The 17,196-nt window shown below is 40.8% G+C and overlaps 1 protein-coding gene across 4 annotated transcripts in view; it reads right to left on the bottom strand.

Moving 5' to 3' along the window:
- The window catches only part of dop1a (DOP1 leucine zipper like protein A), a 30,780-nt gene that overhangs the window by 12,849 nt on the left and 735 nt on the right, over positions 1-17,196 (bottom strand). Inside the window, exons 2-16 of one of the 4 annotated variants that reach the window (XM_012925185.4) lie at positions 15,772-15,969; positions 15,417-15,598; positions 15,157-15,327; positions 11,196-11,385; positions 10,942-11,040; positions 10,435-10,534; positions 9,626-9,735; positions 8,741-8,855; positions 8,499-8,619; positions 7,914-8,033; positions 7,031-7,148; positions 5,849-5,878; positions 2,663-2,929; positions 482-1,004; positions 58-341 (exon numbers count right to left, since the gene is read on the bottom strand). In XM_012925185.4, coding sequence (XP_012780639.3) covers positions 58-341; positions 482-1,004; positions 2,663-2,929; positions 5,849-5,878; positions 7,031-7,148; positions 7,914-8,033; positions 8,499-8,619; positions 8,741-8,855; positions 9,626-9,735; positions 10,435-10,534; positions 10,942-11,040; positions 11,196-11,385; positions 15,157-15,327; positions 15,417-15,598; positions 15,772-15,909 — 2,568 coding nt within the window. In that variant the 5' untranslated portion in view covers positions 15,910-15,969. Of the gene's footprint in view, positions 1-57; positions 342-481; positions 1,005-2,662; positions 2,930-5,848; positions 5,879-7,030; positions 7,149-7,913; positions 8,034-8,498; positions 8,620-8,740; positions 8,856-9,625; positions 9,736-10,047; positions 10,158-10,434; positions 10,535-10,941; positions 11,041-11,195; positions 11,386-15,156; positions 15,328-15,416; positions 15,599-15,771; positions 15,970-17,196 lie in introns of those variants that run through there. The other 3 variants (XM_076889854.1, XM_076889855.1, XM_076889856.1) reach the window with 3 other exon arrangements.

Genomic DNA, 17,196 nt, shown 5'->3' with positions numbered 1-17,196 from the left:
AAAAATAAAGAAAAAAAAGCCAAATAGTTCCACTGCAATCTGGAACCAGATCTCTACCTTGAAGAAGTCTGTCTTGTCAGCAATGTGCTTTAGGATTCCCTGAGTGAGCGGCGGCCTGATGACTACAGCCACTCGACCCTGGCTTGGACTCATGGGCTGGGTGGACTCGGAGCTGGCGCCAGATGCCACACTTTCAGCAGTAACCATGGCAACAGACTGGGTAAGCCCAACTAGGTCCATGAGGAGGGATATGGCTACACATTGCAGGCTGAAGTCACTGGCCAGGCAACAGGCATCCATCAGCGTCTGGAGCCACAGCGGGAGCCGGACCTGCTCACTCTCTGCATGGATGCAGGAGGGACAGAAAACATGTTAAAGACTTAACATGAATTCGTGTCAACAAACTTTCCTTGTTCTTATTTACAATGATGTACAACTGTATGCACCCATTCGTGCATTTATTAACATAGACTGCACCTACCAAGCAGTTCTTCCTGTCTGGGTGAAGACTTGAGATTCCCCTCTGCGATGTAGACGGGGAAACTGGAGCATTCAAGGAAGAGTTGGCAGGCAGCCGTGAAGGCAGCAATGCACTCTTTCTGGACCCTCCCAGAGCCCGAGCAAACCTCTGCATGATCACCATTCTGGGAGCTCTCTGAAACCAGGAGCCCTGATTGTGTCACTTCGCCTCTGTGACCCTCGACTTTGTTCACCTGCCCTGGGATAATGTATAAGGTAATGAGGCGGGAGAGAAACTGCTGGAAGTGCTCCAGACAGCATTGCATGACTGGTTTGTCCAGAGGTTTAGAATGACACGGGCCTGAGGAGCGACGGCCTGTTCTGACTGTGGAGTGCGGATGAGGGGTGTGCTCTGCCTCTTCAGGAACGTCTCCTTGGTATTGGACAAACTCTGTGAAGCCACTCTCAGAGCGACAGCTGGGAGTGTTTTCCACATCCTCGAAGACATCCTCAGTGCCAGGGCCCTCCAGAGTGGAAGGGAGAGTCTATCAAAAAAAAAAAAGACAAAGGAAGAAAGATCGGCAAAAATGCAGGCATTATCCATCTGTAAGTGGATTATTTTCTGAAAAACTCTCAGATTTCTTATTAATGATTTTTTTTTCTATACAAAACCAAAACAAAGGTATTAAGCTGAATGAAGGGTGTAGAGATGTTTTGAAGCATCATCATGGACACTGTCACAGCAGACCCTTTGAAGTATAATTAGAAATTACATCTAAAATAGGACATCACAAATTTATCTAATAGCATTTTTTACTCCATAAGGCATTGCAGGAAATGGTAAGACACCATATGGCAAAATTTGTTGAAGTTGCAGTTTTTGCTGCAAGTTACAGAATTTGTTTCCCATTTGCAACTTACTGATATAACTTGGTTTATTACTGATATAACACTGCTCAAGTAACTCAATCTCCACCTATAATATAATCTGAAGACACTTCCAGGAAGTGCAGTGTATCGTTCATATAGTGACTTGAGCAGAAACAGAAAAAAAAACAAAACAGAAACAGCCTTTGTCCATAAGAAATATGCACTCTGTTCAGTAAATAATCACTATGTGCTTAGCTATTAGTTAAAATAGTGTTAGCCTTGCAGCAGACACATAAAGTTTATGACTACACTGGTCTTTATATAGTAAGGCTGCGTACACAGCTGCTGGGCCTGATCTGAGGGAGCATCCTGCTGCAGCGAGACTGACAGACTGAAGTTCTTACATTTCTTTATTCCGGCCAACCTTTGGGGGCCTCGAGGCTTCCTGGGATATATTTTGAGTGAGGTAGCGTGTACATTATGGAGCTTGGACTCAGATGGCATGTTTGCTAGAACGTTCTCTATATGCCCCTCAGAGTGGGTGTAGGGGTGGGGTGTTAACAGTATTCAATGGATGTATGCAGAATGTTTCCACTCTGATGGATATGGCAAACCCCAGAGGCATCGCGAGCTAGTTTATTCCTCTACTTCCTCAGAGGAAAAAGCGAGTTGGGCTCAGCTGTTGGGGAACCATCTTCTGCCTTTCTACTTGTCCTCTTTCAAGCCCCTCATGGGTCTCTCTCTCTCTCTTTCTCTCTCGCTCTCTCAACAGTCATGGCCCTCTCCAGCTCTGAGCACTGGACTGACTGAACTTTAAATCATGGCTCACTAGGCTTACAAACACTTAAAACAACCAGGTTGTTGGACAGGGACCAGAAGGACCTCAACAGCCGAAAGCAGCATTTGTTCTGAATAATCTTCAAATGACTTGTGTCGAGGGAGCGTGGAATGGCAGGGCCACCCAGCCAAAGACAGCACAGGCCAGAGGGCTGGCAGGAGGCACCAAGAGGCCCTGTTCATGGACCAGGACACACCATCAGAGCCTAAGCTGATGAGTTTTTGGCCAATAACTTGTAGGGAAAGCCAGTCAAATTAAGGTTTGATCCTTGTGTTTGGCAGCAACAGGGTCTGTTTTTTTTAAAGGATCAGAGACTAAACTAAATGATCAACAGAGCTTGGCAGAACACTGACTTCTCTTTTAGTACTTTATTTTTAACTTTGAATCTCTTTACTGTCATTAACCCCGACACTTTCCAATTATTATCTTTTTCCCTTTATCAGGAACTCCAACTCCCTTTTACACCCCTGAAACATTTTGAGACATTGTAATCACCTGTTTGTCCTCCGTGTCTCTGTTTTTGTCCCTTGCTGAGTTTGATGGCTTGCCGATAGAGCTGGAGAGGCCCTGAGCTTGAGGGCCAGATGGCAGGGCCAGAGGGGAGACCAGTGGAGGTTGCACCTTGCTGAGAATCTTGGAGCACAGACGGAGGCAGTGGGTGAGCTCGCCGAGGCCCAGGGCCTGCAGGTGACAGGTCAGGGCTGCTACCATCCGCAACAGCAGTTGAGGGAGATGCTCTGTCTGGATTTCTATGTATGTCTCCTAAAAAGGTGCAAGGGACCAAAACAGAACTGAGTTGTGGAACTGAATATAATTACTGTGCATTTGAAGGGCTTAGAGGGGAACGTGATATGAAGTTATTACGCCTGTTAGCTATGCTGATGCTGGGCTTTAACTCTACAAAATTGTTAAAAGAAGACAGTTTGCTTGATTAAATATTGTTAAATACAAATTCATATATACGACTGAGTATCAAAGGGCAAGTCAGTGGAATTTTTGTGTGCTTTCTTTTTAACTTACATGAGGTGTGACCAAAAAAAGTTACAGGCCCACAAATATCAAAAAAAGTACCCGATTTAATTTGTCTGAGCTCGTTCATCTTCTTGTGCACCACTTCCACTGCTGCTGCTATTTTTATTGGCTGTATGGAAATCCCATAATGACCACCGTGTACGTCAAACATCGAGCTAAGCTGAGCAGTATTCAGGAACCAGGAGCAGGATTGTTATGATTGTTGTTAATTTAGAGTTTGACTACCGACCTGAGACATCTGAAAAGGGACATTCAGTGGAACCACCCACCACATCGTAATGTTTGTTTACCACTGCAACACAATCTTCGCTCACAACTGGCACTACATGCCACATTATGGCAAGAAATCACTGTTTTGACACACTGGAGGAGATCCAGTACATCACAGAGGCACAAGTGCAAAGGGAGAGAACAGGTCTTCCTCTGAGGGACCTAAAAATAGCAGCAGCACTAAAAACAGTCTGGAAGAGCAGGGAAAAAAAACATTTTAGACCAGAAAATTTGAATGTTCCTATTTGTTTATGATCACACCTTGAATCAATAAATTTAGTGTTGTATCGTTTCAGTGAATGACCATGTGCTAATTCTAAAGAAGAAAGAAGTGGAAAATGCTATTTGATACTGTTTATCTGTTTATGTGTGTGCATCTTATATAAAGTCTAAATAAGAAAATAAAACTATCAATTCTAAATTTTTTTTACACATCAGAACAGGACAGAATTGGGTAAACACAACCGGATATGAACAACACATGATGTCATTTATTTATTTTACAAGCAAATAAGCCAAAATACAGAAGCAGTGTGAAAGCCAAAGTATATTCTAATTTTTAACAGCTTGTAAGCTAGTCCCCTTTAGAAGAAAAAACATGAAGAAATATTTTTTTGTCTCATCTGTCTATCAAAATGTGGAGGAATTTGGCCCACTCTTATTCATAATGTTGCCCTAGGTTGTTAAGGTTTGGAGACATCTATTTATGTACAGCTCTCTTAAAGTCACGCAAAAGCATTTCAATCAGGTTGAGATCAGACTGTGATCGGGCCATTGCAACACCTTGATTCTTTTCTTTTTCAGCCAGTCTGTTGTATTTTGGGGGGGGATCATTATTCTATTACATGCCCCAGTTTCAGTCAGGCTTTAGCTGTCGGACAGATGGCCTCACATTTGACTTTCCAGAGTGTACTTTATTTTTATTTTAACTCGTTTGCATTTTTCTGTGTAATTTGGAATATGAACTACTTTAGGACGTGGTAAATCCCCCCCACCCCCTTTTTTAATCTGTAGTGGTTTAGTCCAGAGCCTGTTTGGCCTTGGCTTAACCTGTTAAATGCTAATTGGTCAGCTTGTTTATTTGTGAATGTGTGATTGGTCCACTTGGATTTCTTCTGTTTCCTGTTTTTTTATTTAAACACAAACTGTTTGATATTTTGTAATGACCCTGATGAAGGTCGAAAGCAGAAACACATTTGTCAACCAATAAAGTTGTTCACTAATAATTTAAGTTTCGTTGGAGTCTTCACGTCATCAGATATTTGTATTCTCCATGCACCTTGGAAGTAGGTGCAGTTGTGCCAGAAAAAATTGCTGGTTACTCACGTTTGACTCAAGAATACTTTGTTATACAGAGGAATTCATGGTGGACTCAATGACTGTAAGGTGTCCAGGTCCTGTAGCTGCAAAATCAAATCATCACCCCTCCACCATCGTGGTTGAAAGTTGGTTTGAGGTGTTTTTGCTGATTTGCTGTACAGTGGTCCCTCGTTTATCGCGGGAGTTACGTTCTAAAAATGACCCGCGATAGGTGAAATCCGCAAATCAGCCAACTTTATTTTTTATTTTAAAGGTGAACCGTGTTATAGTGAGGGACCACTGTATTTGTTTTTTATTATATGTGCTGCGTGGTTTTGGGGGTTTTTTGCAATTTTTTGCAGTTTCTCTGAGCACTGCACGGTCTGACATTGTTGTCAATTTTCTGGGACATCCAGCCCTAGACCCCTGTTTTCGCCATCATAGTTCTTTTGATGGCAAAAACAGTAAATGGGTACTTTGTTTGCTTCTGCATTTTGGGTTAGATTTTACTCATCTAAGATTACATTTACCCAGTTTTAAGAGCTGCTTATTATTAACTTTCTTTTCTTTACCTTTAGTTCAATAGTTCAAATGGAAGAAAATTGTAGTTTTGTCATTAAATGTATTAAATCTATGCAACACAGAGATTTTATAAAACAAAAAAGGCTAACAAAACATATTATAGCACAAGCATTAACTCAAAGAGTAAAATAAAAGGGTCATATTTCTTAATAAATATGTCAGCACTGCAGTAGCATATAACTGCTTGCATGCTTAAGAAAAAAAAAAAAAGCACATACACACTGGGCAGTGATTTCATTTTCACAAGATCCACACCAAACAGCCATGTTAAGCTTGCAACACATGTGATGGTATGTCATAATCCATTGGGATCATGTTTATTTCATTTGGGATTAAAATGACATTAAGTGACAACAAGTCAGTCAATTTGAAATGATCAGTCAAAGCAGGGAGGCAACAAAGACGGCCTGAGGGATGTTGGCAGGACGTTGCAGAAATGTTATCGTAGCCTCAGTGAAGCAGGATGAGGTGAAAAAGCAGGAAAGAGCAGTACTTTACCTGGCAGATTACCCTCATGCTTCTAGTAGGCTTCAAGGAGAAAGAGCAGATAGTTTGAACAGACAGGAGCGAGCAGAGAACGGGCAACACAGCACTCTCACATTCTCTCTTTATACAAATACACCTGTACGCACGCGCACACACACACACACACACGTGCGTACACACACGCACACATGTGCGTACACACACGCACAAGCTTTTAAACAGGGTAATAAAAGAGTGTGGGATTTCCAAACCATTCAGATTGGAAATTCAGTCTAGACAAGCATAATTTTACAAAGATGCAAACAATAGTTTTGGCAGGAAAATGAAACACACAGGCTTTTTGAACCTGTGCAGTGATGGCACACAAACACACAGAACAGACAGGAGGAAGGCACACACCCGAGTGGTGGCCGTAACATCCCACAGACTGGATGTTACAGAAACAGATCTGAAGGACAAATCTGACAACATGAGTGCAGAATTGTTAATGGCGAAAGTACTTGTAGGGGACATACTGGATAAAAAGAAAGTATGTGAGCCAAGAGAGAGAGACTGAGACTCAAAGCCCAGCAGGGTGACAAAGTACTGTAGGAGAGAGACGACAGGTTGTGCTAGAGATGCAACACCAAAGAAAAAACCTATTAAAGACAGAAACTAAAACATGAAGGTACGGTAATAAAAGAAAGAGCACAGGGCGTCAAAGGAACCTAACACTGCTGTAGTATGAAGCAGACAATGGAGATACTGGACAATGAAAATAACATGTAGAAATGCATGTACAGCTACAGGTCTGCTGCTACCTGCAATAATAGGAACACACTCTATACAAAAGGAAGACACACTTCAAACTGCAATGTTTCTGCCATCTATCAGAGTCGGCTCCAAATATGAGCTGGGTGCTGCTCCTAACGTTAAGAGAGCAAAGTCACTAACAAATTTGTTTAAATTAAAACCTTGAAATTGTATGTGGTGTCAACACTCATTTAATTTCAATGATATTGGTACGGACTACAAAACCTCAGATCACTGAAGTTTTGTAGTGTTAAATAAATAAATCTGTAAATGACAAAGTAGCACACAGAAAATAATACAATTGATAAGAAAGCATGAAAATGCTTAGAAATGAGTGAAGAAAGAAAGAAAGAAAGAAAGAAAGAAAGAAAGAAAGAAAGAAAGAAAGAAAGAAAGACTCACCAGGGAAACAATATCCAGCAGAAAATCTACCAGCTGACAGAACTCAACCAATAAGAGCTCAGGAGGATCTGCACTCGCAACATGCCGTGTTGCAGTTGCACTGCTGTTCACTGTCCGCCTGCAACAGGGAAACATATCTACTTAAATGTTAGGAACATTTTTTTGCTAAAATGAGAAACATCCTGTCTCTGAGTGAAGCTGAAAAACTAAGAAAGCATTTGTCACTTTTAGACTGGACTGTAGTTCCTTTAGTTTCAGTTAATAAAACACCCTGAAAAAGACTCGTGCTGATCCAAAATGTCACAGTGAGAGTACTATTGAGGACGAGAAAGAGAGATAGAGTCTTTTTTTTGTTGGCTCCCTGTGAAATCCAGAATTGAATTTAAATTGAACTTCCTAACTGGTCCTGAATGACCAGATTTATCTCATCGTATCTTAAAGAGCTCTTTTTAGGCTTTTCTCCTTTTGAACCAGCTTGTAGTTTGAATTTAGGAGACAGAAACCCTCTCTAATTTAAAGATAATGCTTTTTGATAAAGCATATAGTTAGGACTGGAGAGTAGGTGACCCTGAACCGTCTCTTAGTTATGCTGCTATGGGCGCTTACTCCCCCCCCCAAAAAAAATAAATGTTTTTTTAAATCTAATATTGCACATCCTCCAGTATTAAGCACCTTGAAACAACAGCTGTTATGAACTGAATTAGCTCCCACTACTGACTGAAGAGAGCTTTACCACCACAATGAAAACCAAACAAGAATGAAGCATCAAAAGCAAGAGAGCAAATTTAGTTTTTAACAGATTTACACTTTTTGATATCAGCAAGATGTGCCTCAATTGCCTTAATTGTATTTTGTATGTCAACATTTATCTTAATATACAAACCTGCAGCACTCCTCAAACCAGTGAGCAATGTAGTCCCACATGTAGTACGGCTCAAACGAATTAAACAGCAAATTGGCTGTTTTAATCAGTTCTGCCGTCTTCTTGTTCTCCCGCAGTTTACTGAGAAAGAAGTCAAAATTATCATCATGCAGCTCCAGCACAATACAGCATGCCAGTGTTAGAGTAAATGTATTAACTCCGCAAATAAGAATATTCAATAAAAGGTCCAGTACGCTCTGTAGTAAATTCTATTTGTCATTCATTGTCCAGCTTGGAAAAAAAAAAAAAACGTATACTCACAGGCGGGATCTCACTGACAAAAGTCCTTTCAGCCAAAGTTAACTAATGTGCTCCTGTCACTGTCTTGCCATTAACAGTCTGACCTAATGTATCTGACTGGATGGTTTAAAGTGATTTATGTATTTAATGTACTACTTTTGCTGCGTAAGCTTTATATTGTAAGTCCATATTTCACTATACCAGAGTCCACCGTCACTGTTAAATGAGCTGACAAATAAATGAGGCTTTATTTATCATCCCTTATGTCTCAACAGTAAAGAAGGTCGAGTAGTGGATCAGACAGACCTGCTGAGGTGTGTGTGATCTTTGCTGAAGGGACTCTGGTTTTGGAGGTCCAGCTCTGTTCTGCACTGTGTGTGCAAAGTTCGAAACACCTCGATCAGAACGTCTTCCAGGATAGCAGGCCCTTGGATGACACACAAGCAGAGTGTGTGGACACATTCAAAAATCAGACTATTTATATAACACATAGTGCATATAGGACACTAATTAGACTTCTATTATCTCAACACTAATAAACTGGTTACCAAGCTCTGGTTTGTCCAGTAGACTGATCAGGATGCGAAATGGCTTGAGGTCATGCATGAGGATGCTCTCCTCCTCTCCGCCTCGAGCCTTACCCTGCAAAATCCCCACCATTGCCTGAAAAAATAACCCCACGCATCCACACACACACACACACACACACACACACACTTTATTACTGCAAGAATCATAAAATATAATTTATATTCATTTGATTTTCATATTTGTTTTTTTTCCATTATGTTTGTCAGAACCAATTTTGTCTTCACAGTGTCGCCCTGTCATTTTTTTCTCTTTCTGTATGTGACGTGTGTGTTTCACGCTTCGTCTGCCACATCACTGGCAAAGCCGTGGAACAGACGGTCCCTGTAGTACTGACCGTATCCCTACGGAGGGAGCTCTGATTAACTATCTGAGCAGATGGCGAAGGAGGAAATATATATATATATATATATATATATATATATATATATATATATATATAAAAAAGAGACAAGAAAATAAATTAAAAAAATTAAATAAAATGTAAAAATAAAACTGCTGCTGGCTGCTCTCTGTGCCCACTGTGAGCACATCACTGAGTTGTTTTTAGCATGGCAGGGCAGATTACACAAGAACTGAGCTGTCTTCAAAGTGCTGGCTGCTGGGAATAGTAGCAGGACATACAGTATCTGCACAGCTAGGGAGAGGTGTGGGATAAGGATAAAGGGGGTTGAAAAAACTGTGTAGCACACAAAAAACAACAACAAAAGATTTTCCCCCCCACCATACTGCAGACATGTCTAGTCTCAAGAGACATTGTTTGGGGAATATTTCGAAAATCAGTTTTACACAAAAAACAATTTTTCCATTGGTGACCTGATTATGCAGTCAGCCTGAAAGCTCACCTGGACCAGCATGTCCTTAGAGAAGGTGTTGAAGTAGTGGCTAGCGTGCTCCTCCGGGTTGCTCTGTCGAGTGCTACGGGGGCCTATTATCACCCCATTGTTGTCAAAGCCTTTAAAGAAAAAAGTCGTATACTTAGATTCACATTAACATTCAGAAAAAATTCTATAACACTCAAGCACAGGAAAAGGTGTAAACCCTTTGTTAAAAGAGGAACAAATAGAGGTTGAGTCTCTCGCTGAGATAAACCTGTGTGTTTTATAGCTTCTTTTACAGTTAGTGGCTGCTCAAGCATTAGTAATATTTCAGCCTCAAATGCAGATCAAGATTTACTAAGTGTGACTAGATTAGACTGGGTCAATCTCCAAAATGACTGAATAATAAAACCAAAACAGTGTCGCCTTTTAATCATGCTGATACTTACCAGTGTGTTTGCCCGCAGTAAGTTGCAAACAAGAAAAAATAAAGTAAGACAACAGCCAAAGCAGATACAAGCTTAATGTATTTTGTTAAAAACAGCAGAAACATAGTGTGCACACAGAAGGAGAGTGTGTTTAAAGCTTTGTGTCTCAGGATTCCTGCCACGGTCTGTGAAACTTGTCTGTTAGTCCTCTTGTATTTACATGAAAGTGGATTTAAGGCTAAGAGTAAATAGTAAAAGTAACCAATTCTTAAGAACCACGCACTTTGACAAATACAGGAAAATCTGGAAAATATCCCCTTATTTCTACAATATTCCACAACTGACATGATGAGTACAAACAGTGATGCATCCGAGTGTCAGTACTGTGTCTGAGCATGGATTTCGCACCCAGGAGCCAGGCGTAGAGTCTGCGGTTGAGGGACATGTCTCTTCTCAAAACCACATGCAAAGCTGCTGACAGGATCCGGATCATGTCAGGGCGAGTTGCCTGAACACAACACACAACAGACCACAATATTTGTCATTGTGTATTTGTCCTTTTTGCACAGATTATATGGTTTTACACACAAACACAAAGACAATCAAGGCCATCCTAGCCCTGCCAGATCCAGAAATGTTTTTGAGGTGAAGAATTTAACAAGCAGCCAGCAACAGTCACCAAGCTAGCTGCCTAAACAGCCTCCTTGTGATCAGATACACACACACGCATGCATGTGCAGATGCACAGAAAGACCCAAAGAAACACCTTTAGATTTGAAACAACAAAAAACAAGAACAATAATACTAATGTTACAACGGATATCTTATTATGAGAAGTCCATAGATACTTCAGTCTAAAGCAGACTCAGGGAAACACTGTTATCATACTGCACAGACCACGCTACTTCCCCCTACCTGGCTCATATGAAAGGGGAAGCAGAAGAGGATCAGGTCCAGAGTGCTCCTCTGTACTAAAACACTGGAGTCCTGGACTGACGTACTGACTGCTTCCACCTGGCAAGAACAGAAACAGAATATTATCCAGCCAGCCCAATCCACTCTAAGCTGTAGTGCATTTTTTTAACTAGTGCTCTCACTGAAAGGGTCAAGACCTATATTTTTAATTGAAGGACATGCAATGCTGTCATGAGGAATTATCTGCCACGTACCATGAGCTCGATGTCACTACCCATGACATAAAGCTGGTCCTCCATGGAGAGCTTACGGTTGAGGTGCAGAAGTACAAAGGATACCCCGGGGAGACGCACAGAGGGGCTGGTCAGGATGCTGCCCCACAAGGCACTGTAGAAAGCCGACTGTTCCACGGCTGCAGCCACCTTTTCCAACAGGGTGTTGGTTCTACAGGAAGCACAGATGGGTCACAGGGACCAGCCTTAGTAAGCACATACCAACCTTTACCTCTAACTGGCCTGGCGCTAGAAATGATACAGTCCACAATGCACAGCTGGTACTAAGAAGTAAAAGTCTTTGTCTACATGAGCATCTAAAAATCCCAAAGTAAAGGGGGTTTATATGAGATCCACCACAACCAGGAATCTGAGAACTCCAGAAAGCAAGTGTTCACATTCTCACACTACACCTTAATTATCATATTGCCAATCAAGAAATAAGATATATGTATTACTAATGCAACTATATACATAGTAGTATTGATAATGTTATTGCTATTTTTCCAACAAGATTTAACTGAGAAACAATCCAAGTTAAATAACAAACCATCATAATTTATTAGTCATTACCGAGTCTTCTCTGAAGAGAGCATTCACTGAGACACAGCAGATAACACGGCCCAATAGTGGTGTAACGTCTACTGAACTAACAAGAAGGCAGTATGTTTGTGTTTCACTTCAGTTTTGTTTCAGTTAGTTTCAAATGTTACGGCTTGCATCGTTCAGTTTAGCTTTCATTGTTATTACATTGTTAAGTACTCTGAAAAAAATATTTCTTTAGAGTAGCTGAAAACAGCCTCATTGTTAGATTTTAGTCTTTTTAATTATTCTAAAATAGCTGGTATGTATCAGGGGCAAGATACATGAAGTTCTGAATAAATATTAAAGTGCCAACACAACACTGTGGAAATAATTTATAATCATGTAGACAAATATGAATTGTAAGAGCCACATTAAGATGCATATCTTATTTTTTGCTTTACAAAACTTTTTTTTTTAAACTATATGCATAAATATATCCACCATAGCCTACTGATAAATCTGTGAAATCTGTTTTCACAGATTTAACCATAATAACAAAGAATGAAGATATGTTAAAGTTATGACTACAGTAAATTTTGTTTATTTTGAAAGCTTTTTTTATTTTATTTCAGGTAACCAAAACATTTAAAAAAATTATTTTTTTGTTTAATTTTAGGTAAAATATAATTTAACTATAATAACCTTGCACACAAGGTTTATAAGACATAAGTTAGTTCTTAGGTTATAATGCAACATGAAAGTCCTTTGAATGAGAAAGAAAATACTGAAACAACAACAAAAATAAACACATAAAACAACCTCCTTTTAAAAGTAATTTGACAGAAGCAAAATCTGTTCAGAAAGGAATCACAATGATAATGTATATACAATTACAGGCTGAAAAGACAGCCAACATTCAGATATGCCATAAATAGGCACATTTATATTCACAAATATTAATTCCATACGGTATTACTAACTGAGACACTGTAACAAAATGGCACCACCGTTTGCATTAGAAACACCTATGCGTTTCCTACTAGAGCATGCTGAAAGTCTACTATATATACTGTAGGCCAGTAGTACCATCATAGTTTAACTGGAACTGGAGCGCCCCCTAGGGTTTACTTTGCACAGGATGAATACATTTCTGACTACCTGGCCTATCATTTGCCAATAAATGCTAAGATAGTCTTTTGATTTGATTGAACAAATGAAAAGAATAGATGCCTACTTTCAGTTTTCAGGACAATCTTAAGACTGTTTCAGTGATCATTATGAGACATGAAAATACATCGGTCTAAAGTCCACACCAAGTCTCAGGCTATCCTCTGTTAGTAATAGTGATGTTGCAATGACTCACATACCTCATTTATCATTCATATGATCTATTATCACTTCCTTTCCACATTAGGCAATAAAATGCATTCTTGTAATGGGCTATCACAGCAATTTAACTCTTTAAAGCCCACTGTATCGTATTTGATATGTGTGTCTTTGAGAGTTTTTGAGACTTCTATAGCATCAGCGTGACTTTTTTGTACCCTAAAAAAAATGACATAATTTGCATGACACATTTTAATGACTAAATTGCAAAAATATGCCTTGTGTAGCAAATGTTACACAAATTAAAACTCATATACAGTGGGGCAAAAAAGTATTTAGTCAGCCACCGATTGTGCAAGTTCCCCCACCTAAAATGATGACAGAGGTCAGTAATTTGCACCAGAGGTACACTTCAACTGTGAGAGACAGAATGTGAAAAAAAAAAATCCATGAATCCACATGGTAGGATTTGTAAAGAATTTATTCGTAAATCAGGGTGGAAAATAAGTATTTGGTCAATAACAAAAATACAACTCAATACTTTGTAACATAACCTTTGTTGGCAATAACAGAGGTCAAACGTTTACTATAGGTCTTTACCAGGTTTGCACACACAGTAGCTGGTATTTTGGCCCATTCCTCCATGCAGATCTTCTCGAGAGCAGTGATGTTTTGGGGCTGTCGCCGAGCAACACGGACTTTCAACTCCCGCCACAGATTTTCTATGGGGTTGAGGTCTGGAGACTGGCTAGGCCACTCCAGGACTTTCAAATGCTTCTTACGGAGCCACTCCTTTGTTGCCCGGGCGGTGTGTTTTGGATCATTGTCATGTTGGAAGACCCAGCCTCGTTTCATCTTCAAAGTTCTCACTGATGGAAGGAGGTTTTGGCTCAAAATCTCACGATACATGGCCCCATTCATTCTGTCCTTAACACGGATCAGTCGTCCTGTCCCCTGGCAGAAAAACAGCCCCATAGCATGATGTTTCCACCCCCATGCTTCACAGTAGGTATGGTGTTCTTGGGATGCAACTCAGTATTCTTCTTCCTCCAAACACGACGAGTTGAGTTTATACCAAAAAGTTCTACTTTGGTTTCATCTGACCACATGACATTCTCCCAATCCTCTGCTGTATCATCCATGTGCTCTCTGGCAAACTTCAGACGGGCCTGGACATGCACTGGCTTCAGCAGCGGAACACGTCTGGCACTGCGGGATTTGATTCCCTGCCGTTGTAGTGTGTTACTGATGGTGACCTTTGTTACTTTGGTCCCAGCTCTCTGCAGGTCATTCACCAGGTCCCCCCGTGTGGTTCTGGGATCTTTGCTCACCGTTCTCATGATCATTTTGACCCCACGAGATGAGATCTTGCGTGGAGCCCCAGATCGAGGGAGATTATCAGTGGTCTTGTATGTCTTCCATTTTCTGATGATTGCTCCCACAGTTGATTTTTTCACACCAAGCTGCTTGCCTATTGTAGATTCACTCTTCCCAGTCTGGTGCAGGTCTACAATACTTTTCCTGGTGTCCTTCGAAAGCTCTTTGGTCTTGGCCATGGCGGAGTTTGGAGTCTGACTGTTTGAGGCTGTGGACAGGTGTCTTTTATACAGATGATGAGTTCAAACAGGTGCCATTCATACAGGTAACGAGTGGGGGACAGAAAAGCTTCTTACAGAAGACGTTACAGGTCTGTGAGAGCCAGAGGTTTTCCTTGTTTGAGGTGACCAAATACTTATTTTCCACCCTAATTTACGAATAAATTCTTTACAAATCCTACCATGTGGATTCATGGATTTTTTTTTCACATTCTGTCTCTCACAGTTGAAGTGTACCTCTGGTGCAAATTACTGACCTCTGTCATCATTTTAAGTGGGGGAACTTGCACAATCGGTGGCTGACTAAATACTTTTTTGCCCCACTGTATATGCAGATTGAAATTTAACATATTTTCATATAGTTTGTCTAAAAGGTTCAACAAACACTCCATTATCAAAAAATTTAAGATTTCTGGCAGTTATTTCATGGTTTAGTTAAGGGCTACTGTGCACGTCACCATCATTCCAAGTGTTACTTTTTGTGTTCCTATTCTCACCTGTCATAGTACTCAGAGCCCTCCTCCAGACCAGGTAGGACCCCAGTCAATAGTCCCTGCAGGCCTGGCTTCAGGGTCTTTCCCAGGGGCAGGTAGTAGGTCTCATACAGCCCCAGTAGAACAGGCTTCACTGACATAGCAGCATTGGAAAGTAAAGGGAAAAGCCCAGCACTGTGGAGGGAAACGGCAGATGTTTATTGCTACCCACCTAAAAACCTTGTGACTATCTTGCTTTTTGAGATCTGACAGTGCAGTATTACCTATAAAGAAAAAGGTCTTTGGCCAGCCTCTTAGGTCCTATGATCTTGAAGATGACTTCATAGGTCTCCAAGGCCTTGCGGTGGACCCCGCTAGGTAGGGCAGGGTGGAGGCATTGGGCCAACCGTTTGCCTATTGTCAGCTTCTTAGGAACCACTTGGTATTTTGCATTATTCTGCAGAACCTGAGACAGGATTTGAAAACTGACAGCTGGAAGGCTTTTCCGTACAAATCATAGAACCAAAACAAGTGAAACTAAGGCCATTGTACAGACCTGTCTGCATTACTGTTTCTTATACAGATGCAGTTAGGCAACAAAGCAATCTTTAGAAGAAGCTGAGCCTATAGAACTCTTACCTTATTGAGTTTGCCCAGTGCAGAGATGAGGTCTGCCCACTCACTGGAGTACTCAAAGTTCTTGAGGGCCTTGTCCACTGCTGCGCCATAATTCCTGTACTTGGAGTCACCGAGCAGCTCCAGTTCCTCTGCATTCATTCTCCTGGATGGTAATGTTATGCTAATGTAAAACACCAGCCACACATATGTACATCACACCTGCAATAAAAGAAAGACAACACGAATGGTGATATTAAGCCAAAGTGTTATCCTCTGCGTGCCTTATCATGAAACAAGAAGCCTGAGCCTGCAGTATCAATTAAATGTTCAGATAGCTCCAGAGTGGAGCTGGAGCCATTTTATCGAATCAGTCTGACATGAGTAGCCATTATCGTATTTACTCTTAGGAATGAAACACGGCAGCAGACACGGTGACCTTCCCACAAACATCTGCAGAGTTTAGAGAAGGAGATGACGCTGCTGCTGTGAGTCCTACAAGGCAATAGTTCAAGAAATCCTATTGTCTAAAAGGAATGGGGTTCCAATAAGCAGATTCCTGAGGCTGGTTAACAGGAGAGGGATGAGTCTGACTAGAAATTTATGAGTAACGGCCTAACCGTGAAATGGCCTTTTGTTTACACACAAGCAGCTGTCAGGTCTGCTCCCTGTGTTACAAAGCACTATACAGGCTGACAAACCACCATTAAATCCATAAATACTGTTAGACTGGGGAAAATTCCCTTCTCTTTATATGGCATTTTATACATAAAAATTCCTAAAAACCCTAATAACATTCAAAATGCATCGCAACATTAATAAGCGCATCCCCTCTTTCTTAGAATACACCAAAGCTGCTGATCACACTCTACTTAAATTTGGATATGAATGCATCTGACGCACACATTCATCATATAACTAATCTGAATAGTTTGGAAAAAATGTAAAACAACAATGTCGTCAGTATACACATTTATACATATGCTGACAAAGCTGTATACACTAATAACACTGCAATATGCCAATACCTGCGCAATAATACTCATCTTCTGAGTGACATCCTGTGTTTTTTCCTCTGAAATTTGTAGTGTAGCAGCTAAAAGTGACAAGTGGAATCAGTGGGAGAAACTGATGTTAGACAAGTCACATATTACATGTGTACTATATGGCTATCTGCACTTGTTTATTTACATCTATAGTGGGTTTAAAGCCACAGACTTTTTCTAGACCAGGCCCTCTTGTCTTGTTAGAGGAGGGATCGTGACACAAGTAGCAATATAGGCGTATCGGTGAGCCTTCCTCCACAATGCGGTCATTACTAATTAATGTTATTAATCACACCTGTGTTTCTTCTGACGTCACGTCAAAATGCCCTCCGTAAAAAACCGAACCAAGTATAGCCGTTTTTCTCCACCTAGGAGAAGCAGACTTTCACTTGGGCTGAGGTGG

The sequence above is a fragment of the Maylandia zebra genome, linkage group LG11 (genome assembly GCF_041146795.1).
Source record: "Maylandia zebra isolate NMK-2024a linkage group LG11, Mzebra_GT3a, whole genome shotgun sequence".
NCBI lineage: Eukaryota > Metazoa > Chordata > Actinopteri > Cichliformes > Cichlidae > Maylandia > Maylandia zebra.
Note: the sequence above shows the minus strand (reverse complement) of the source record. Positions and strands in the feature narration are given on the sequence as shown.